At 44.3% G+C, this 24,192-nt stretch overlaps 1 protein-coding gene across 4 annotated transcripts in view; it reads right to left on the bottom strand.

The window, feature by feature from the left end:
* Positions 1 to 7,485: 7,485 nt before the first annotated feature.
* The window catches only part of Dab2 (DAB2, clathrin adaptor protein), a 57,699-nt gene continuing 40,992 nt past the window's right edge, over positions 7,486 to 24,192 (bottom strand). For 2 of the 4 annotated variants that reach the window (XM_023711839.1, XM_023711834.1), the window contains exons 9-15: positions 23,748 to 23,810; positions 18,729 to 19,382; positions 17,603 to 17,765; positions 12,608 to 13,240; positions 10,948 to 11,057; positions 10,059 to 10,128; positions 7,486 to 9,193 (exon numbers count right to left, since the gene is read on the bottom strand). In XM_023711839.1, coding sequence (XP_023567607.1) covers positions 10,063 to 10,128; positions 10,948 to 11,057; positions 12,608 to 13,240; positions 17,603 to 17,765; positions 18,729 to 19,382; positions 23,748 to 23,810 — 1,689 coding nt within the window. In that variant the 3' untranslated portion in view covers positions 7,486 to 9,193; positions 10,059 to 10,062. The remainder of the gene's footprint in view (positions 9,194 to 10,058; positions 10,129 to 10,947; positions 11,058 to 12,607; positions 13,241 to 17,602; positions 17,766 to 18,728; positions 19,383 to 23,747; positions 23,811 to 24,192) is intronic. The other 2 variants (XM_023711847.1, XM_023711850.1) reach the window with 2 other exon arrangements.

Raw genomic sequence — 24,192 nt, 5'->3', positions numbered from 1 at the left:
AAAAAAGAAAGAAAGAAAAAGAAAAATGGAGAAGGTAGAATCCAGCCAGAGCACTGGCTCTCTCGCCTTCTATTGCCCCACTCCCTTATTTTCTCTCTTCACCCCACACCATGTCCTTCCTGACAGCCACGAGGTGAGTTACCACACCCTTCCACCATAATTGCTCAGTTTCATATCCAGCCTACATAGACTGAAAACTCTGATATCAGGAACCAAAATAAAACATTTTCTTCTTTAAATTTTTCTCAGTTGTTGATCACAGTAACAAAAAAAAAAAAAAAGAGAGAGAACACACTAAATAAGTCATACTGAGCCCAACTAAGAGCAGATACAACATAGTTTCTGATTTATAATGTAGAAGACATCAAGAGAACATTTCCCAGAATCCATCTTTCACCATAAGTGGCGAAATCTTGCATTAAAAACATTTCCTTAAGCTAAGTACCTAGCTTAGCATGGACTGGCAACGAAGCTAAATTGATGTGTAAATATTTTAACAACTGGTAGAAAATCGAACTATGAAGTGATCATTTATTCTGAACCTGTGCTTTGGAAAGGTCAAATAGGAATCAATTGGCCTCATTAAAAATGGCTGAAAACAGTTTTTCATGCATTGTTGTGATAAACATTGGTTATAGAAAGTGTAAAGGAAACACTTCAGAAGAGAATAAAAATTGTGTTGATTATAAGATCTCCTAAAATAAAGGAGATGTCCAATTTTTTGAACACTGAAGTAGTTATGTGGTCAACAAGATTACGTAAAAGGACGTGGCCTACCCCTGAGATTTCCTTTCAGCAACTTTCTACCTGTGTGACCATGGATGGTTATTGATGCTTTCTCTCTCTCTCTCTCTCTTTTATTTTTAATCATTCTATACAACTGTATCTTTCAATACAATAGTGGGAGCCACCTCAGAGATTTGATAAAGAAATTAAATTGCTTATTGAAACATGATCATAACAATGTCTGCTCACAATAAATGCAAAGTGGACATTTGCTGCTCTTATTCAGTGACCCCGTGGACCATCCCTAATCCACTGCTTTTCCAAACTGGCCATGTGGTGCTGGTTATGAGACAAAGTGGGAATGCTAAGCACTCGAGAAAGTAAGAAGCTGGGGAATTTTATGGCCCTGTTCCTACTATCTTTACCACTGAAGTAGCACATTTCTTTAAGCTTAACCAAGGTTAATAGTAAAGCCTCTTTCTGGGTGTGGTGGGGCATGTCTATTTTCGTAACACTAAGGAGACTGAGTCAAGAGGATTGCCACATTCTTGAGGGCAGCCTGGGATACATACTGAGTGAGCTAAAGGCCAGCCAAATTATATAGTAAGACCCTTTCCTTTTTTTCTCATAAAGAAAAAAGAATCAAAGCATCTTATCATAGTTTTGGGTTTTGCAAGGGAAACATTACAATACAAGACTATGTTTTATAAGATTATTTACAACAATTACTCAAATAATTATATACAAAAGAGAGTGCAATCAATCTGTCCATATACTACAGACCAAAGAATCCAGCTGAGGGCCTGGATCCTAATATTCTGCATGAGTCCAGCTGAAGACCTACAGCTTATAACAATGCTATAACAGCTTATAACAATTTTTTTGAACCATCTTCCCTTTCTGAGGCAATGATCAATTTAAGGAACAGGATTTCCCCAAAATGAACTGTAGCCATTCTCTGTGACAACAAGGTGCTGAGATCCTCCAATGAGAACAGCCAAGTTCATCGGGAAAGTCAGCACAAGGTCCTCAGCAGAACAGCCCAAGAGTGCAGCTTCCAACAGTTCCAACAGCTCCAGCAGCGTAACAAGTTGCCCGCCATTGGCAATCCACCGCACCTCTCATGCAGTGACTTTGCTTCCCTGAATCCCTCTCAATTTTTATTATTTTTGAGGATTTTCATGATGCCAACAACAGACACCAGTGCTCAGGAATCTGCAGTTCCCATCTTCTAGGCATGGCACCTCATAACTGATTTTGGCCCAAGTGCCCTGTGGTCCTGAGGGTGCTCTGAAGCTCCAGGAAGCTGTGATCTGTGTTTTTGGGTGCCGACTCTGAGTGACACAAGCACTCGGGCAGGTGGGGCTGCACTGGCTGATCATCCCCATTTCTACCCCTTCTGGCCCCCTCACCATGGGTGCGGGCCAGGCAGCAGCACAGAACTCAGCTCTCAGGATGTTCCACAGCCAGCTGAACACTTGCTCTTGCCCTTTTGCCATTCTCAACCATCTTATGTTTGAGTTTTTGTTTGGGAGGAAAAATCTGATGGGAAAATGGTGCATGCCCAGAAATACAGGAATAGGCGCCATGTGTCCCTCTTCTGCATGACACTGCTTATGAGCACAGGACTGAGAGGGGTTCTAGCGCTGTGGGAGTTCACAGATGCAGAGTGAAAGTGTGAGCAAGTGTGTTGTTTCTGGTTGAGTGGAAAGAAAAGTAGGGGGCCGCTGGGATAGGTGCTGACCGTGTGAGAGGCCACACTGGAATCAGAGCTTGCTTCCAGCACTGGAAGAAACACTCTGTCTAGAAACACTGCCGTCTTTCTTTCTAGTGCTACCTCCTTGTTCAGCCAGCTAGTCAGACTGGAAATAATGGCATAGAAGGGAAAAAAAGGACAGAGAGAACCACAATCCCTTTTTGTTTTTCCAGTCCTTATCAGTGAGTTAAAGGTAGGCAGTACTAATAGAATGTAATAGGTATCAAAAAATGTAATAAAACCCTGTCCTTGTGGTACACACCTGGAACTTGGGGCAGCTGAGGAAGGAGGATTTCAAGTTCATTCTGGGCAACTTAGAACCTGTCTCAAGATTTAAAAACAAAAAGCAAAGGGACTGAGAATGCTGTACAGTGTGAAGGCCTTGAGTTCAGGCACCAGTACAGAAGGAAGAGGGGGTAGAAGGGCCAAATGAGGGTAGAGGAAGAAAGAAAAGGAGAAGCAGGAAAGAGGGAAGAAAAAAGACACAGTTGGGTCAGTTTTGTGTGGTTTCTACTGCTCTGATAAGAATGGAACTCATGTCCTAAAACCTGCACATATAGCTTATGCAATACAAATTACATAGTTTTGGCAATTATACATATACATTAAAAATTAATTGAAAAACTCACACTAATACTTTTTAAGATTTTACTTTACCTAGAACACCAATAAGCCAGGTATAATGGTGCATGCCTGTAATCCCAGCACTCTGGAGGCTGAGGTGGCAGGATCACCCTGAGATCAAACCAGGTCAGTCTGAGCTATACAGTGAGTTGAAACCAGTCTGAATTACATAGTGAGATCCTGTCTTTAAAAAAAAAAAAGACAAACACACACATACACACTACTAAATAGAAAACAAAATGTATTATGACAAACTGAGAGAAATTGCAGAAATTAAACATCTTTAAAAAGATTTCTATTTTCGAGCATTTAATGGCATTTTTTTTTTTCTTTTACTGGTGCATGCAGCACTTTTATTTTGCCCTGATCTCCACTGATTGTGTGGCTTATGCTGCTTCTGCCTTTATTTTCACCACAGAAGTAGAGAAGGCCTAGAAGCTTCACTCCACAGCCTCCCTTGCAGCTAGGAGTGGGCATGTGTCCAAAATGACATAGCAGAAGTCTACTGGGGGTCACGGGGAAGAGCTCAAAGGGCTGTGGCAAGAAGTGGCCATGGGCTGTACTTCCCTTTTCCTTTCTATGCACCTTGAACATGCATCATTCTAGAGTTTCATAGCCCTTTTGTGGCCAATGGACAATAAACATGAGAACAGGAAGTCACAGTGGCCAGAGGGAAAGGCTATGTAAGAGACTATGTCTTAGCCCTTGGTGAGGTACTAAGCAGACACTAGCAGCTACCAGCCTAAACATTTTTGTGAAAATAGAAATCCCTACTGTGATGGGTCACGCTCTTGTCTCACCCCCAAAATTAAACACTGCAACCTTAACAAGGTATTAGCAGTAAGTGGGCCTTTGTGTGGCAATGAGGTTTCTATGAAGCCCTGCAGTACAGCCCTCAGGGGTGTTAATGTCTTTATGAGCTGGGTTCCTTACACTTAATCTCTTCCCAGAAGGCCCACTGAAGAGCAGTACAGAAATATTTAAGATACCTAATGTGCATGGACCTTGGTCTCCAATTCTTCAGCCTTCAGAATTGCGAGGAATAAATAGTCATTTCTGAAGCCGTGCAGTCTGTGCAATTCACGGTAGAGCAGATCTAAGACACCTCTCATTTTTAGCTACTGTGAGCCTTCTCACTATCATATTCCATCCATTCTTTTAGTGGAGACCTGTGCTGAGAACTCCCTGGGCCTTTTATCAAAAGGAGGCAGCCCCTTCAGCTTCCTACCATCAAGGTCCTAAAATGATCTTTCTGGCCAGGAAAGGAAGAGGAGGCAAATGTCAGGTCAACCTCACCATTCTCTTCCTTCTCTGTTAGTTTTGTTTTTTTTTTTTTTTTTTTTTTTAATGTATTTAGTACAGGGTCTACAGGATCTCACTACACAGATCAGACTCATAGTGATTCTCCCATTTGTGGTCTCCCAAGTGATGGGATTATAGGCGCACACCACCAAGCCCAGTCTCAGTCGCTGTCTCAGTGCGCCCCGGGGACAAGGCCAGCGCAGCATGTCTGGCATGGAACCCCGGTCTCTGCACCTGCCTAAGCAGGCACTTTAATCCACTGAGCTAACTGGCCGGCCCTTCTGTTAGCTCTTATGACCAATACTCTCATCTCAGCTGACCTCAGACTCTACGATGACCAATTAGCCAATGATTAGGTAGGCAGTTTGAGGAGGCACATTCCAAACATGTCTCAGCTCTGGGCCTGCTGGGTTCCTTTCTGACTTTCGGAACTGTACCTCTCCTTTTGTCCGTGTCTCTCTTCTCTTTGTGTCTCTCTCTTCTCTCCTTTCCTCCCTTTCTCCTTCCTTCCAATAAAATAATAATTGAAGCTTGAAGACATGATCAAGTCAACTAAAAGAACTGATATGAAACTCCACAACTATCATCCTGAGAAAAAGTCTTGAATTCTTTCAGTTCAGGCTTGTTTAATATAATCATCTTCTTCACTGACCGAGCACCCCACACTGTGGTCTCCTGGGAGATGAGCATTTGTGTGCCCCCGGTGCAAGCAAAGGCTTACTAATTAAGTGCATACCTTCCAGAAAAGCAAGGGCAAGTGAGGGGCTGGGTCACTCATTAGGTGAGATGACAAATGGCTGGCTGTGTTCCATCCTCGGCATTTCGGGACTTAGGACATTACCAGGGTTGTGGTAATGGTTTGTTTCCATTGTGGTACCTAGGTTTGTTTCCATTCATGTTTGGCAGATCAGCTTAGACTTGCATTTTAGTTATTTTTAGAGGGGAATTAAATCAAAGCACATCATTTCCCAGCAGGAATTAGGTGCTTTACTATTTAGCAATCTCCTCAAACAGTAACGGCTTAAACCTTTACCAGGAGCTGCCGGGCAGCTCCCATCTTTCACTGACTTTGCATTGAAACCATGCCAAGCGTGCGGGCCAGTGCTCCTCACTCACCAGGTGATGCAGTCCAGTGAGCTCCAAGTTTGCTGCCCGCTCTACTCTTGCCCCTCCTTGCTCTCAGCAGCAAGGACACAGTCACCACCGGGCTCTCCCTGAACACCACGGTTAGCGTTTCAGTGGAGGGTTTAACATCACCCACTTACACAACCTATTACTGCAGTTTCACCATCCAATACTCCTGAGAAAGTCCCTTAGGTGCTGGAGCCCCTCGCTGTGGTGCTGAAGCGCATGTGCCACGCTAGCATGCGGCTATGGCTGTGTGAGTAAAAAGGAACCAGCCAGAGCTTCACAAACACAAGACGACCTCTGGAAAGTCAGCACCTCCTGCTCTTGTTTCGCTGTGTGAGAGAAACCTGGCTGGTACAGCTAGGGTGTTACTGCGCACACACATGAAACCCTCTTCGTACCTGAAAGGAGTTCCCTTGCTAGACTGAACTCCCAGCACAGTCCGGACGGATAGCGCCACTGACACGTGCAGAGCCGCACCTTCCTCTGCTGGTCTGCAGCGGCTCCACAGGGTTGAAAGATGAATGCTGTTCTGTACAATAAGCCCAGTGCCTTACGCTTGGCAAGGCACTGAAGATTAAGCCACAAGGAAGGGCCACACTGGCACAGGCACTCAGACACCCCGCAGAGCACCTTGGTAAGCCGGAGGATTTGTGCAGCGCATCCTTCTCGCGGTCTCTCCACCTCAGCTGCAGCCTGCGTCCAGTTTCTCTGGTAGCTGCTTTTGTGTGCAGTCTGCTTTAGGACCCGACTGCTGTCAGGAGGTCAGCTCTCCCAGGTAAGGAGAAGAAGGCAGCAATGCCAGGCACCCCACAAAGTGCATGAAAAGATAGGTGAGGGCTGGTGAGATGGCTCAGTGTTCTAAAGCACCTACTTAGAACAAGCTAAGCTAAGCAAAGCACAGGGACCGCGGTTCAATCCCCCAGCACCACATGCCAGCCAGTCCCGCCCTCTGGTGGGCTGAGCTGGCCACACACACAAACTAAATAAATATTTTTTTAAAAAAAGAAAAGATAGGTGAATTTTACCCTAGAGAAAGTTGTGATTTCCTTAGCTGGGCACGACCTGCTTTGGATTCCCTCCTCGTGGTACCAAGGGTTCTGCTATTGTTACCCGTTTGTTTTCTGCAGGGGACATGCTAGGGACATTATCTACTGAGCTACCCTCCCTACCCCCTCCAGGTCTTCCTGAAAGAGCTCTTCTTCCAGGTCTGTTTCTAGTTTCATGATAAAAGCACACCCTGAGCTACTTACCTCACACTGCAGCTGTACTAAGCAGCCGGCACCAGCCGAGACTCATCCCCTCATGTAGTCCTAGCAGGATCCGACTTGATTCCATAAAGACCAAGGAAGGAGGCACAGGGGAGGCAGAGCGGCCCGGAGCAGTGCTCATGGCTGGGTCTGCGCTGGGCACCGGCTCGGGCTGCTCTGACGTACGTCTTGCCTACCAAGCTCCGCTACCCTGCCAGCAACGAAAGCTTTTGTGGCTCTGAGAATACATCAGGAGACTAGATGGTAACTTTCTTACGCTTCTGTTTCATGGATTACCTCTTTCCTTTCTTTGGGATTCTGAACCTCCTTGTCATTCCAAGGGTTCTGCTATTATTACCCTTTTGGTTTTTTTTCAGTGAACGTGCTGGACAATCTGGAATGTAATGTAACTCACATTTACCTATATTATTATTAGTATTATTATTATTATTATACTTGTCTTTTTGAGACAGGGCCTCACTATGCAGTTCAGACTGGCGTCGATCTCACTTTGTAGTCCAGGCTGGTCTCAAACTCATAACCCTCCTGCCTCAGCCTCCCCAGAGCTGAGCTTACAGGCATATGCCACCACACCTCGCCTCATCTACTTACTTGACACTGGTGTGCTTTGTCCCATAATGGTCAACTCAAAGAAAAGCTGAATATCAGAATAAACTGGCGGTAACACCAGAGATTTTGCCATTCCAGTTTATTGAAATGAGTAAATTTATAGCTTTCATTTGCATACAGAAAAGTGCAAGAGAAAGTAAGTATGTACAAAACAGCTGCATGGCTGATCATCAGCTTCAAAAAGTCAACTCCCTAGAAACAGATACCTCCAGTTCAGCACTTCCAGGTCTGTGGACCTTTAAAGTACTATTTCAAGTCTCTGTTTATGACAGCGTAGGAAGCCAGACGGAAAAATTGTGCCATATATAATCAGCTATTACCATTAAATGCAAAACCACAGGGCTTCAGCTCAGACTACTTGAAGTTAATCTGCAGAGGCTCCCAAGGCCAGCTTGTTTATAAATCCTGAGCGATCATCCTGTCTCTCCCTCGGAAAGGTAACGTTGGATGTGATTGATTAACACCCACAAGAACCTGAGCACTAAGGGTCAAGAGATAACATTTAAAAAACCTCACATAAAACAAAATAATTTTGGCAAGCACACATCCTTCAGAACCGGGCTAACAATAGGACTAAAGATGCCCTGGGAAAGTTTCCAAGGTTATGGGAGAAAAATATTGCAGGCATTAGATGTCTGACGATAACACCAAATACTTGTTCATTACCTTTCCCCCTTCCATTTATCTTCCTAGTAAGTATGAAAGCATGGCCTCAAGAAAAGTTTTCCAGTTCCTTGATAAAGGCCTGGCATGACAGCCCCACCAAAGCACCAGTCCCACTGAGCTTCGTGATGTGCTCCTCGGTAGAACATGGCCCTTCATTACCGAGTGAAGTTCAAGTTTTCTTCCACATTCACTGCTCCTCTGAACTTCGGCTTGAGGATGGTCCCCTAGTCCATGGAAGGTTATAGGGCATATACTAGTAGCTCTGGGACTAGCATTTACTTACAACAAAGACTGGCTCCCGGTCTGTGAATCATTTGATATTTTTTTTAACCCCATGAAAATCTATTGTTTGTAAAAACAGTAACAACAATAATAAAAACCAAACAATCAAATAAACAAAAAAACCTGGAGGGGGTGGTATCTGAATCCAGGAACGAAACAGATTGAAAAAAGAATCAGAGGGAAAAGGCAAAGAAATGGATAATGTGTCTCCCTCGTTTGTAATACTAGAGAGTTAGCAAAAGGACACTCTTGGCTGGGAGAGAAGCTGATCTGGGAGAAATAGCTTTAAAACTGTCCTCAGGTGGATGAGATTCCAAAGCATCTGAGGAAAGGCTGGACTTCCATTTTATTCAAAAAATTTTCTGTAAGTGATGGTTGGAAGTTCTTTTAAGAAGATGTATTGTTCTACTGGAATTTTAGGTTTTTTGCTCTGAAACAGAATTCTCAAATTAAGGGGAAGGAATTGGCCATTTATTCAAAATGGTATCTGATGGTGGCATCAGCATGGCCCAACCAGAAGGCAGAAGGTACAGCGTGTGAGGGCACAGGAACACGGTGGTAAGAATTTGGCAGGAAGGCTACGTCATTTACATTCGAACTAAAGAGTTTAGGGACTCAATTTACTTAAAGCCATAGATTCCGTTTAGCTTTAGCCTAGACAGAAAGTGAAAGGAATTTTACAAGGGGAAGAGGCAACAAGAAATAAGGCAACAGATAATTCGTTAAAGCTGGAACAAGGGCAGTGTCAGGACGTGTCTGGCTATCAGCTTTGTCCTTGACTACTAAGGCCAACCTTTTCGTTCCTCTGGAAAGTCAGCCTTCCAAGTTCCTATAAAAATACAAAGAACAAAACTCACGGTTAGAGTCAAATATCAATATGTTAAATATCTAATCACTATTAAGAATGTCAATAACAGAGTCTCCCAGGGCTGATGTGAAGAGCTGAATATGGTAAGAAACGTAGAACAAGTAATAAGGTGACTCAACACACGCAAGTGCTCAGTAATAGTAGTTGTTTCTTTCACAATTTATCTTCATCCAACCCATTAACATAATAGGCTATTTTTTGTTAATTATTACTATTGTTAATGGCTTACTGTATCTAATTTACCAGGGGCTGGGTTGCAGGTGGGCACGCCTATGAGCTTATCTGACAAGGAGCCCACTGCAGGAGAGTGCGCCTTCTGACTGATTCTGATCTTTTGCTGCTTCTGAGGGAGACAGAAACAGCTGCCAACAATTTAGATACTATCACAGACCAACCAAGAGGGCTTACAAAGAGGTACGTGGCAGAGAGTCATGACCATTATCTATTTAGTGGACTTGTTTGGTGGCTCCGGAAGGTCCTCAGATGAGTGGAACCGAAGTTACTATGGGAACACTTTGCACTCACTTCAATATGAACATTAAAAAGCTAGAAAGCTCAAAATATGTGTGTTATACTGAGTTTTGCTTCCATTCAGAATGGAAACATTGAAACCTGAGCTCAATCCCATGATCACATCATATCTTGATGTACATAATAATTCTCCTTGCAAATAGCCCATCATTATTGAATTAACTCTGTACTGATTTCTACATCTATTACTATTAAATTACAGATATTTAACTTCTTTCTGATTCTGAAACTAAAATCTCACTCTTTACTCACAACATCTTCCCCACACATAAGCTTAATGGGATCTCCTACTTACGAAGTTAGGCAAAAGGATTTCCAAAAGCGTCCCTGTACGCATCAGAAGACGCAGGTTGAGGGGAAGCCATCTAAAGAAATATAATTCAGGCAACAAACATAACTATAGTCATACCAAAAACATAATTAAGAGTTCTTAAATTCCTTTAAAAGTCATTTAGATCATAAATCAATCAATGAGCTTATCATGATTTGTGCCCGCCTGTTTATAGACGGTGACATACACTACTTACTCAAAATCAAGGTTCAGGTGAATTGCCTTCACCTCCTCAATGTGGGGAACATTATTGAGCTACAGAATCACAGGTAGAACCTTAACACCTAAACTTTCAGGGCTGGCCAGATAGCTCAGCAGATTAAACTGCCTGCTTAGGCAGATGCAGGGGCTGGGGGTTCAACCCCCAGCCTACCAGGCTGGCCCCGCCTCTGGGGCATGCTGAGATAGCAACTGAGACTGGGCGTGGTGGTGCATGCCTGTAATCCCAGCGCTGGGAAGGCTGAAAAACAGGAGGATCATCTACGAGTCTGATCTGTGTAGTGAGACCCTGTAAGCCTGTATTAAATAAATAAATAGAATTGAAATATTTTAATGGCTTTTAAGATGGTATTTTGGTTCAATTTTCTCTCAAACTGCTTTCAGAAGCCAGGAGAAATGAGAAAAGAATGGTGTTTGCTACCTATTATTTCTCAATCCCAGGAGAAAGCCGCTCCTGTAAAAATAATCTTAGTCCAGTTTGAAGGCATGCTTATACTGCGAAGGTTCCCAAGGGCAAACCTTAGTAAAACAGACACTGTCATCCGAAATTTACGATGCAGGCAAGGCTCACTCGGGAAGCTGGGGCACTGTGCGGGTGTACGCGGAGCACCAGCTTCTGGGAGTTGACACTTACGGAGGGCTGCGGGGAGCTGAAGGCATCCTTAGAGAAAGGGTTCTCAAACGCTTTGTTGCTAGGTTTGGTAACTGACTGGGCACCTTGTCTGGGAGCTGGCTTTGGTGGTTCTAGAAGGAAACATTCCAAGCAGTTAGTAAGCGAGACGTCCTCCCTGGTGATACACCCCCCCAACTCACTTTATCTTTGATACTGAATTATGTACGTTTGAAATTTGCACTGGTGCAATAAAAATCATTACCAAATATTAGGATGTTCAGCGACGACTGTAAGCAAGTCTAGCTTAACTGAGAAGTGAAAGCCACCTGCATTGGTCTGAAATGTTAGAGATTCAGAGCTCCCTGAAGGCAATGGGAAATGAGAGCAGCTTTGTTATAAGGTCCTCCAGTCCATAATTCAATAGCTCTTGACAGCCCTTTTAATAGCTACCACTAGAGGGCAGCATTGGGCCGATCTTTAAAATGGGCTAAGAGTCAATCACTGGCTCCAAAAGGTAAATAGTTGTTAATCCACCAGAAGAGAAGTTTATTGGTGTCCCAAATTTTCTGATCAAGGAGATTATGGGGCAAAAGAGGAAAGTGATCAATGATGTACAGTGTGCCTATGGAGAGTCACATGGAGAGAAAACATTCTCTCAGGCTTTCACAGAAAGCACACTGGCCAAGCATTGGCCGTGACTCATCCACATGGCTGACACTGACAAAGGTTCTACAATCTGAGGTACAGGATCTCAGGATAAATCCTGAGGGCATTTCACTGACCTTATCAGACCCAAAAGCTACAATTCTTGTTGCATAGGTCCTGCTTTACCTTGGTCTTAACCATCCAGTAGAAAAGTATGAAGACGAAATATAGGAAATAAAGCCATGCTGTTATGTTGAGCTGTAGGGGACTCAGGTCAATAATTTCTGACACTGCCAGTGAAGCGGAAGACCCAATGCTATTATGGGCTACTGGACTCTTTTAGAATATTTTGCTGAGTTAACACACCTATAATATTCAAATAACGGAACTAAACAAAAAAAAAAAAAAAAAGGGATACAGATGAATGTCTATTTTGTATCTGTGTATTCAAAAGGTTAGGATAGATATATAGTTACATTCTCTTAATGATTAGAGGGATTTGTTCTAATGGTGTTTGTAAATAGGATATCATGTCTGCATCTTGTACAGCAATTAACCACTAGGAAGAATGTATGCAATGTATTGAAACTGTCCTACCAATTTGGTTTAAAACTGTCTCATTGCTATGTTTCTCAATAAAATTATGGGAAAAAAAAGTAACTATGGGGGCTGGTGAGATGGCTCAGTGGTCTAAGGCACCTACTTAGAACAAGCTAAGCTAAACAAAGCACAGGGACCGCGGTTCAATCCCCCAGCACCACATGCCAGCCAGCCCCGCCCCCTGGTGGGCTGAGCTGGCCACACACACACAAAATAAATAAATAAATAAATATTAAAAAAAAAAAAAGTAACTATGAAAATCAAAAAACAAAAAAAGGTAAATGGTTGTCTTGTCTCCATAACCACCGAATGCCAAAGAAAGCAGGAGTAAGGCCATGCATGGGTGGGCAGGACAGCATTCCTGAAGGACCTGCTGGGCCCCCACGGCAGCACTAACAGTCGGTACAGCAGGCAGATGAGGGAGGGAGGAACTTACCAAGGAGATTGTTGAGCTTGTTCAATAGCTGATTAGCATCGAAATCATCGTGGTCCACACTCTCCTGGGGAATGCCTACTTTGCTGTTGAAATAACTGGAGAAGGCGCTGGACGCTCCGGAGCAAGGCTGCTCGCCCTTCCTCGAGGGCACGGCAGGGGGCTGCCGCAACTGGAAGTCCTTAAACATTTCTTTCACTTCCTTGACTTCTGTGTCCCCGAGCGGGTCCAAGGCAGTGAAGGCGTCGCTGGGGATGTCCTTCGGAGGGGCAGTTCTGGGAGGCGGCTGGGGCGGACCGACCACGAGCGAGGGCAGCACAGCGGAGGGCTGAGCGGGCGGCGGAGGAAACACGTTGCTCTGGAAAGGGTTCCCCAGCGAGCTTGCTGCCGGCCAGGCGCTGGGTACCACCGACACGGAAGAACCCCAAGCGGCAGGGGGTGGGGGGGATGCTGAGGATCCGAAGGGTGCAGGATGGTTCCAACACTGCACAGCTGGGCTAGTACCAAAAACAACTGGCTGGCTGAACACGGCGGGCTGACCCACCACCGTGGCTCCCGGGACCATGGGAGTGGACTGGTTAAAGACAATCGGTGGGCTCCACGGTCCCGCGTGCGGGGGCGACACTGGTACACCGCCTGGGGGAAGAGGGAGAAGGGACTTATCAGGACACGAGCTCGAAGTGGACTCCCGAGTTTGTGAAAGCCTGAGTTCCGAGGAGCCTTAAAGAGGGTCTATGTAGCCTGAAATTAAAGCTCTGGGCCATTCGGTCACCCCAAAAGTCACCTGGCTGATACGCCATAACTAGTACGTGTTGCTGGTTGCATTTGGGGGCCTGTGTTCTTTGTACCACACCTTTCTGACTTGCCTCACCAGAAGGATAATGTAATCTATGCATGCCTATGAAAAACTCTCTTCATCACGCATAAGCAGTAACAAAAACCAATGAAACTGATGTATCTCAAACAACGAGATCAAATCTATCATGCCACACACCTGTAATCCCAGCTCTGGGAAGGCTGAGGCAGGAGAATCACTAGGGGTCTGAGGCCAGCCTGGGCTACACAGTGAATTCAAGGACAGACTGAATGACACAGTGAAACCCTGTTATGGTTTGTGTCTCGTCCCCTCAAAGCCTCATGCAGTTATGGGGTGGGGACCTCTAGAATTTGAGATTAACTCATGGTCCACTGGGATGATGGGTCTTAGTACTTCCAGGATTATGGGTGTGAGAGCTACATCTAGCCTGGGGCAGATAGCCTGAATGTAACATAAGAGAGACAGAGAGACAGATTTCCTCTCTGTTGTCACTGTTGCTGCTACTCCTCCATTTTGCTCTCTGCTCTTTGCCACTGCCATGAAAAGTTGCTCTCTGCCACGTGCCAGCCCGCCTTGGAGCCAACTGAGTATGGACTGAAACCTCCAGTCACTGTGAATGACCTTTCCTTCCTTCATTTTGGGTATTGGGTATTTGTCCCAGCAATGAGAGAAGAGTAACAGAGACACACCCTGTCCCAAAAAACCAAAACCAATCAAACAATCAGACCAGAGCCCGACAACAGCAGGACATGATTTATCATGTGAACACATCTACATACAAATCCCACTGATGAGGAAACCATGAAGACAATGCACAGGGTGCTCCGAGTCCTGGACTAGCCCCTTAGCAGCTGGCTTGGGCTTGGAGACAGGGAATCCAGCTGTCATGCACGTGCATGAGGTTCCAACATGCTTCCACCCCAGAATGACTGTTATCCTGGGAAAGCGGTTTCAAATAAAAGTACTTCCTGCCATGTGTCATTCGCTAAACCTTCCCAGAAATTAGAAGAGTATTTAAATAAGAAAGGGAAGACAAATGATAAAGGAAACAAGAAACTGCACAGGACAAGGGGTCTGAGTGGGTGGACAGCTCACTGTCTGAATCCTTGCCATGTACCTTAACAATCAGTTAAGTCATGAAAACACACGTGTCCCCAATTCCCCTCCTCTCGAGAGGTATATTCCCAATGTCTTCTAGTAGCGAGGACACCTTCTCGCCTTCCTCCTCCCGAGTGTATTAATGAGTCAGAAAACTGCCGCCACTGACAAAAGCCCAAGTTCAGCTTCTTAATGGATGACGCTGACATTCTGCACCCAAAGCCTACTTGCTTTGAGGTTTAAGGCTGGTTATTCTTTGACTTCTAATCGATTCTGAAGAAGGCTTCACACTTGGGGTAGGAATCTTTTTGCTTCTTGAGTTAGTACTTATCAAATGGCATTTAGAGTTGATCTAGCCAAATATTCTTTCGTAGACCTGCTTATCATTTCAACGCTCTATTGTCAGGAAGGCTGGCCAGGTGGCTGGGAATACATTTGTACTCACAATAAGACAAGGTGCAATAATGGCCACCTTACTTAATCAACATGCTTGAGGGAACTGGATAAAAATGTAATTAAAATTGAGGCGGTCACAGCCTATGACCACAGAGACAAAGTCTGGCATGCTGGATTGGAATCTGGCACCTTGTTCTCCCATTTTTCCTCTTTGATGGGAAGGCACTAGAGCACTTTTTTTTTTTTTTCAAAATGGTATTTAATGTCCTAGAAATGGAAATCAGACTTCATTTGCAATGAAGAATGCATCTCTTCAAACCAGGGGACAATTTCTCTTATAGTCTATAAGTCTTAAAAGTCTGAGCTCAGTTTGAAAAAAGTTATTGTTAGTGTTCTAAAACAAACTTATTTAAATTTTATTAGCTGAAGCCAGATTCTTTAATAATTTTCACCAGTAAGATATGAAAAAAAAAAAAAAAAGAACATTGTATCGGCTTTCACTGTGGACTACTTGGCATTTGTTTGGAAAATTCACAGCTTTAGTCATAGACAACATCAGTAAGAGTGATGTTTGTGAAAGAGAAAACTGTTTTATTTTCCAGGAATGAAAGACTTCCCCAGTGCATGCTGATTGCAGCCTCCATTCCCATCCACCACATTCCGCATGTTGTATTTCTAAGACATTTACAGCCCAGCTGAAGAAAGTAATGGCAAGGACTAAGGAAAAGGCAGCGTGGATATAAAACATTAATTTTATTACCTTTTGAAGCTACATCAAAACGTGGGGCGGCAAGCAAGGCAAAGCCGAGGGCTCAGCTTCCGCTACCACCCTCTCCCCACCCCCGGGTCTCCAGAGGAGACAGTCCCCCAGCTGGGCCTAGCGGAAGCCAGACCTCCAACCTTCCATGGCTTGGCTGAGTATCTCTGCTAGTGGACAGGGGCTATACTGTAGGGCTCAGTTTGAGTTCCATGTCCAAACTTAAAAGAATCATCAGTATTCTGCAGTTGTATACCCCAAGGCCTCCACGGAGGCACCTAGCCAAAAAGCTTCACTTCGTCTGAATAAATTAACAGTTATAGGGTCCAGCTGTATTTTCAGGCTGACTTGTTAAATATTGGCTGTAAAAATCCTTCAGGGCATTGATATTAGACTGCAAAGCTCTGGGATGTGATCCGGCCACAAACATCGCATGCAAGTTTTCTGCTTTTCTGTTCAGGAAAGACACCAACCTGCTCTACCGGGGATGCAGGCTACAGATCCAGCAGAGAGAGGAAGATGTGAGAGACACGAAGGGTTTAGGGAGAGCCTCCTGAAGAAAACACCAAGCAGAAACCCGGACACAGCAGCTTCTTTTCACCCAAGCATGGATTTCAGCCACTAAGTACCCCCCACCCCCACCCTGATATGATCTAAGCAGATCTCTGGTGACAGAACCAAAATGTTTTCCTTTGCAGGAAAACAGCAGAGGGAGGAAGAAAACAGAGATGGAAGAGAAAAGAAGGGGAGGAGTAGGAAGAAGAAAAAGAAGGGGCAGCAGCAGCAGAGCGTCCCAGTGACTGACTGCAAGAGGCAATGCAAACCAAGAACTCTGGACAAATTTCATCAAGGAGGGAGAGTTCTCCTCTATCTAATATACCTCACCTCCCATACTACAGGCTACTCAAACTTATAGAGGTGCCAAGATGCAGAAAAACAAAGACAGTCCCCAGCAAGACAGCAAGAAGAACTATTGGGGTTTCTTCAAATTGTATTAGGAAACCAGAAAGGGCTGGAGGCTACGGAAAAAGAGCAGCAGGACAAGCCCTTAGGCAGATGGCCTTTCCCATCATCCCACAGCAGAGAGGCTCAGTGGCTGAGGTAGCTGAGGACACCCCGTCACACATGGGAGCACCTCCTCTTGTAGCTGCTCTTTTCTTTTTACTTTTTTTGGTACTGGAATTGAACTCTGGACCTTGTGCCTGCCAGGCAAGCCTTTGTGCCTGAGCTATATTCCCAGGACTTTGTCACCGCTTTATGCTTCCTGCAAGTCCAGGTTTAAAGGACTTACCTTCTAACAACAGAGACTCTCTGCTAGGAAACTACTAGCAAAGATCTTCTGAGGAGAAAGTACTTACGGCTGACTGCGATGTATGAGAGTTTCATGCTTACCTATGCCGAGGGACACATCTGGGCCCAGAACCCAAGACTCTCATCCTAGATCTGACTTGCGATAGACTTCGCTTAGACCCATCTTGAAGCACATACTGCTTCAAAAAGGGATCTAACTTGAGAGAGGGGCTGGACCTATACTCTGTCATGGCAAATGACACGAAAGGCATGCGCCTTACTACTCTGCCAACACAGACAACAGACGAGACTCTTTCATCTCCTCCTTTCACCCCTGAAGCTGCCCTGAGCGTCATGTTCCCTTCGAGCCATCTCCCAAGAGAACGTGACCAGTTGGTTTGGGTACCTATGATACTGAACACAGATTTCTCATCATGTGCCAACTGGAGGAGCCAAGTCTCAGTTACAGGATGAGAGTAGAAATGGTGGTGGGTTGTGCAGGAGTAGAAGAGAGAAGAGCTACCTGGATTTGCAGGTTTCCACCCAGGACCCCGCTGTGGATAAGAAATGCCTTCCCCTGTGTATCAGGGTGCAAGAATGAAAGCAGCAGGCGTGCCCAGCCCCACCTTCAGGCACCTACCTAGACTCGCAAGAGGCCCGATGGGGGTAGGAACACTTGTCTTGAAGAGATCCAAGGGGTTGGTCTGTGGGGCTGCAGACTGTCCTGTGGGCGACGTCTGGCCTGGAGGTTCTGAGACGGGAGGAGCAAAGATGTCTGACGCGAGCAAGTCATTTGTCGAAGACTGACAGGGCAGGAGGGAGGGAGAAGAGTTACTCAGGAACAGTGAAACACAGCCCTGAGCTGCTTCCTACTCCTTACCCCACACCTGAGGTCCACACAAAGGACACTTTTCCTATTACTAATAAATGACAGCTGCCAAAATAAATAAAAACTACCCAAAAGACCAAAAGGGAAGACACAGAAAGATAAATATTATTACAACGGGTGAACTATTGGGGCTTACAGACTGACATAACCCAGGACTTGAAAAACGAAATCTGATTTCATTAATTCACTTGTATCAGTGTGGTCTTCTGATTGGCTCAAGGCCTGAAGCTGGGAAAGCACAGGCGACAACACATAAGTATCCTATGTAATTCTGATTGTCTCCCTGGATCTTACTGAGTCTACATGGAAAAGATAGCTAATGATAAGGTAAAATTGCATATTGCTATGAGTTTTAAAAAGATACACATAGAAACTGCATTTGAATGAAGCTGGTAAGGTTCTTTTAAGAAAATGGGTTATTAAGTCAACATGTAAAGGGGGTGATATGAGAATGGTACACCACCACCCCTGTGGGCATTAATGCAATGATGGGTGTGCGCTGCGGGTATTAGTATGGGGGGTGGACAAGGGGAATCACAGCGATACTGATACTTGCCCTCCCACCCAGAACACCACAATCAAACTTACCAGGGGTAGAGAAGCATAGCAGCGTTAAAAATGGAAAAACTTGTGTTTAGTTTAGTATTAAAGGACAAGACATGCAAACGGAAAGCAGATGTGACAAACACTGCCGAGAAGCTTAGAAAAAACGGCCATCCTAGGAAGGTGTCCCGGAGACCAGATGTGCCTTATCCCACCTTCTAGTTACAGCCACATGGGGAACTACAAGAGCAGGGGGAAGAGACAGCTTGCGTCACACCACCCTCGGGTACCGAGCATGCACTCTGCTAATGGAGATGTGGAGAAGACAGTTCACCTTAGCAGTCCTTCTGCCTCTTCCCGGTTTGGTACTTTGTGGAGGTGGGATAATAGCTATGGAGTCATGTGGTGTGGACTGGACAGGGCTTTCCAAGTCCTGCTTTGTGCCATTCGGTACAGAGAGTCCTGCGGGAGGGTTTCCCACAAAAGGGTTTGGGGAAGATTTGATATGGAAGCCGTTGTGTTCTCTTTCAGATACCCCGTTTTGAGTTCTCATTGCTGGCTGGCTTTGCGTGCTTGAAAAGGGCCACGGGCCTGCCTGAACTTCCTGTTTGCCAGTCCGGTTAGAGATCTGGTCAAATTGCTGATCAAAGTAATCAACATCACCATTTTGGGGCCCATTACTCAGTGGAGTAGACAAACTACACAAATTCTCTTTCTTCTGATCTGGAGGTTTGAGAGAATCAAACGCAGAGGGTGTCGATTGGTCTGGCTGTGCAAAAGGATCATCACGGAAAGGATCAGGATTAGGTGTGGGAAAGAAGTTGAGATTGGCAGAAAAGGCATTTTCAGGCAAGAAGGACGCCTGAGGTTTTGGTCGAGGAAGAGAGCAGGAGGTGATGCCATTTGTTAAGAACGGATTTTCTCTTAAAGAATTTTGATTGGTGTCGATTTCAGAGTTTAGATCCACTAACAGGATATCTTTGCTTTCCTATCACATTTGGGAAGAAAAAAAAAAAGAAGACAGTGTTAGTCCATGTTATGGCTTCAAATGAGTAAACTATAAAATGACTAGGAGCACTGAAATCCCGTCCAAATTCGCTCTCCGTACACTGGATGGCCCCACGCCACTAGCTCCGTCTTCCTCCCTTTCCTCCCACTACCGCCCACTACCAGGAAGCCCTGCTGACTGCACACTCAAGTACACCTCCCCTCCCTCACAACCTGCTCTTGTATTTCTCAGCTTTATTGGTCCTTCATTAAGCAAAATCGTACTCTTGCTTACTTCCTGTCTCTCCTCACCCTTCCTGCATGCAGCTGGATGGACTGAGCTCCTTGTCAGCATCGTTTTACTTCCCACCTGTGAGCTTGGTGTCATTCTACAGGATTATCTAAATATGCTCAAGTTCATAAAGTTACTTCAGATGTCTAGCCCTGCCCCAGCACCACATCCGGGTGTCACTCCTATCCCCCCCAGTCATTAGCACCTCCCCTCTACATGAAGGAATGCACTGGCTAATGCTTTCACATTGCCCAGTTCTCACTGTAATGAAAGTGAGCTAAATTTCCATGTAATTGGTTCAGATGTTTCTCCTAGAGGGAAAAACAATTTCCCTTCACTTCACAGCCTGCGAGAATGCCTCTTTCAAAACTGAAGGCTCTTGGAGGTGTTTCCAAGTTGGATCTCACCCTTACCATCCAAGTCTCTTCCATGGATCTACCCCCTTTTGCCTATGGCCTTCTCTGCCACTCAAAACACTTGTTGCATCTGAACTCTCACATATTACTCCTTGTATTTAGAAACATTTTTCAGAATATGGCATGTAGGCCCCTATGCAGTAGAAGTGATTCCATCTATTGCGTGTTAATTCAATTAGTCCATTTAGGTGTAAAGATGTGGCTCAGTCTGAATCTGAGTGACACAACACCACATGCCTAGCTCTACTACTCCTATCATTTTTCTAATATTTTGACTATTTGGTCTCTCTATTTTCATACTTTTTTTCAGTATAAAATTTGATAAAACTAACATCTGTATTCTAATTACTGACCTAACAAATCACATTTCACTCTGGGATAGGAGTCTCATACAGATCCTTTCTTTCTGACTTCAATGCATTAAATACTCAATTATGCTAGCCATAGAAAATAACAGACACATGTTTCAAAGATGGAAGATAAACCGCATGAAACTGAGCACAGCACTCAATTTTTGATCACTGAAACAAAAAACAAATCTCAGGGAATATTAACTTCTCAGATTTGTACATATAGGAGGACTCAAGTAGGTTTTCTTAACTTTTAGAGAAAATGAAAGTTCACATCCTACTTTGTGTGACCAAAGAAAAGAAAGAAAAATCAGACTTCAGTGACGTCCTATCTTTTGGCTTCATTACTAGGAGGCATAAAAACATAATTTTGAAAAGTCAGGTTTATAATTATAAGAATTTTTCACAAGATACAGCTTGTAATTTCAAAATTTTTAATCAAAGAAATGGATTGGAAGATCTCTTAATGAAGAGATGTTTTAAAAATCAAAAGGTAGGGCAAAATGTATTACAAAGTTTGTGATTTTGATATTTATTGTTTTATTATGAGCCACCTCTACATTAGAACAGATGGGTGTTCTCAGCGGGCAGAGTTCTCCTTTTCAAATACTTCAGAAGTTCTTAGGACACCAAACAGGAGCCAAAAGTTACACCTCTGAATCGTCACCCTACAAGTGAAATGTACAAGGCTTCTTCAGGTCCGGGTTGTGTCAGTCCCAGGTGAAGTCTCGTTCAGAGATGACAGGTGGGACTCCTGATCTACCCCAGGGGCCAGAGCTTCTGCTCTGCTGGTCTGCACTCACACCCTGGGCCACCCAAGTACCTGACAGTCCCCAGATGCAGAAATGTGAAGCACAGACCTGTTCTTCAGGGGAACATGTAACAGAGCCATCCAGGCAATTGGACAGGCATGTGCACAATGGTTGAGGCTTTAACGCCTGAGTTCTAGTGCTCCCTTCTTGTGACTCAGCTCAGGTACTCATTCTAGCTCACCAAATCCAGGACTTGCTTGCTGAAGGCCACTGGTGGCTTCCTGCTCTCTCGCATGTGCATTAAGCCGCTGTAGACCAGTTTTCAAAATGATCATAGTAGTATCCACTTTGAGTCTGGCCTTATCACCAATGCAAAAGCCCAACTCAAAATCAGATTTTTTTTTTTTTTTTGTTTTTTTTTTTTTTTGTTTTTTGAAACATCTCAGTCTGTATATCAGGCTGGCCTTGACCTCACTCTATAGCCCAGGCTAGCCTCAAAACAGTGGTGATCTTCCCGCACCAGCCTCTCAAGCACTGAGATTACAGGTATGTGCCACCACATCTGGGCCCTCAAATTCAGATTCTTTACAAAGCCTTTCCCAATTATCTTTCTAGTTCAGCATTCCCTATGTGCACACCATGGGGTCATGTGGGATATGCACAAGTGGTCACATAATACTTCAACTTTTTAACCTGGTCCCTCCTTTGTATTAGATTTAATCTCCTTGATGGTGGACCGTACCTTACATTCTTCTCATATTAACCAAGCTTTCAAATGGTCAAGTTTTTAATGTTAAAGAGCATCTCTCTCTCTCTCTCTCTCTCCCTCCCTCCCTCTCCCTGCCTCCCTTTATTTCCCTTTCTCTCCCTCTCTCTGTCTCTGTCTTCCTCTCTCTCTCTCTCTCTCTCTCTCTCTCTCTCTCTCTCTCACACACACACACACACACACACACAGTACAGAAGAATTAATACTTAAGTGATTTTCTAACAAAATCATGTCATAATGACTGGCACTTAGTTTGCAACATAAGCACACTGGGGAAACTACAGTCAATGGAGCCACTAATGAACTCTAATTGATTTTTATTTCTTTCTCACTTCACACTTTGTAGAGCAACTGTGAGCTAAAGTCAACAGAGGCATCAGCACAGGACTTTACTGCCCCTTTCTGGGACCCCACTTTGTATCTTGGGTGCTTTTACTCTCTTAGTATAACCCTTTGAATACTGTGCTGTGGGCAGTGTTGTTTAGGAACCAAAAGAGAAAAATCCCAGAGAGAGGCTCATCTGATCTAGTATCTCAGCAAACATTGAAGAGAAAGGTTCTATGGACAAGTAGGTCAGGACTCACATTTTCAAAGAACATTAGACTGGTTCTTGCTGCATGTGCCCAGAGCCGGGCACAGTGCTCCCTGGTAATTGATCTGTGTAGAGGGGGCCTAGAAGAGCCTTGCTCCTGCCTTTGCTGGCCCACATGCTTCTGCAGTGATGTTTCCCACAATTAGGGAGACTCTTACCCAGCCTCCAACCTGCTATCTGAATTCTTGAGACCTCCTTGGTCTTGCAAACTTGCTTGCTAAGTTCTTGACATAAGAGACTCCTAACTGAACAGCTCTTCCATTAGACTAGACTAATTCTCTGTTCGTCTAGTTATCATTCTCTTATCCTTCACATCCAAGTCTAAAAACTCCCTCCCAATCCCTTTCACAAGCAGGTGAATGCCCCCTAACAGGCATTAGTTAGCCGGCTTTGGGATGAGATTTAAAGTCAGTCTCCCTGCTAGACAGCACATTCCTGCATGTGCCAATATTGTACATTTTACTGGTGGGCTTTGCCAAAAGCAGGCACTTAAGAAGCTGCTAAGAAATAATGCTAGTTGCCAGGGGTCACTGAAAAATACACGAATATTTTCATTTGTGCCTAGAAGGTCTGAAGATCAGAGCTTAAAACTTGAATCTGGCCCTCTTTTGTGGGCACAAGTTCTTTTTTCCTGGAGTATTTTCTTACCCATAGAGAAAACACTGCTCTATTTTTACAGTTTTGGTAACTACGAGCAGAAATTGAGAAGTCTTGATATACTGTGATGATTTATTAAAAATTACCAAGTTTTTGAGAAGGGTGGGCTTTGCTTGCACACATTGAGCCTTTTGTTGAAATTTTACTGCACAAGGCTACACTGCTAGATTGCAACAGAAGGTAGGGGAAAGCTGAAGAGGCCAGGAAGCTTTAGGATTAGTTGAGCAACAATCAGAACTCCTGCAAGCAGCTTAGGCCAAGAATTACTATCAGCTTCTCCTTCTAACCCAAGTAATACTATGAAAGATCACACGGCCTGGCCTATTGCTCAGACTTAACCCTAAGCAGCACTAATGTATCCATCGGTTCCCTTGGTGACTCAAGGTCTGCATTTAGTCTAGAAGCCCTTTACACTTTATGTGGAAAAATCAGCAGTCACCTTCCAAATTTCAACAAGATGCTTGAGATTTCTGGTTAATAGCCAATTTTGAATTATAGATGTTATTTTCATTACATTGCAAATTTAAAAACAAGCACTTACTGTTGGACTATTTAGGTCAGGAGGTGTAGACATGTCCCCAAACAAATCCATCTGGTCAACACCCTTAAAAAAGTATTTGGATTAGATTCAGATGTGTCCACTAGGAAGGATTACTTTGAATATTGTTGCAATTTTTTATTTCCCACATTAAGGGATTTTTCACTGGCAGGCTGAGACAGGAGGATCACAATGAGTCTGAGGCCAGTCTAAGCTACACAGTGAGTTCAAGGTCAGTCTGAACTATATAGCAAGACCCTGTCTCAAAAGAAAAAAAAAAGATAAAACAAACAAACAAATCCCCAAAAGCCCACAAATGCAGTTTCACTTAACTCATATAGATTTACTATTCAGTTATTTAGGTCAGGAGCTGTAAATATATCCCCAGACAAATGCACCCTTAAAAAATATTTGGATTAGCTTCAAGTTTACTTCGTATATGACATAA

Source organism: Octodon degus, unplaced genomic scaffold (assembly GCF_000260255.1).
Source record: "Octodon degus isolate 3935 unplaced genomic scaffold, OctDeg1.0 scaffold00002, whole genome shotgun sequence".
In the NCBI taxonomy this organism is placed as follows: Eukaryota; Metazoa; Chordata; class Mammalia; order Rodentia; family Octodontidae; genus Octodon; species Octodon degus.
This window is presented reverse-complemented; position numbering and strand designations above follow the sequence as displayed.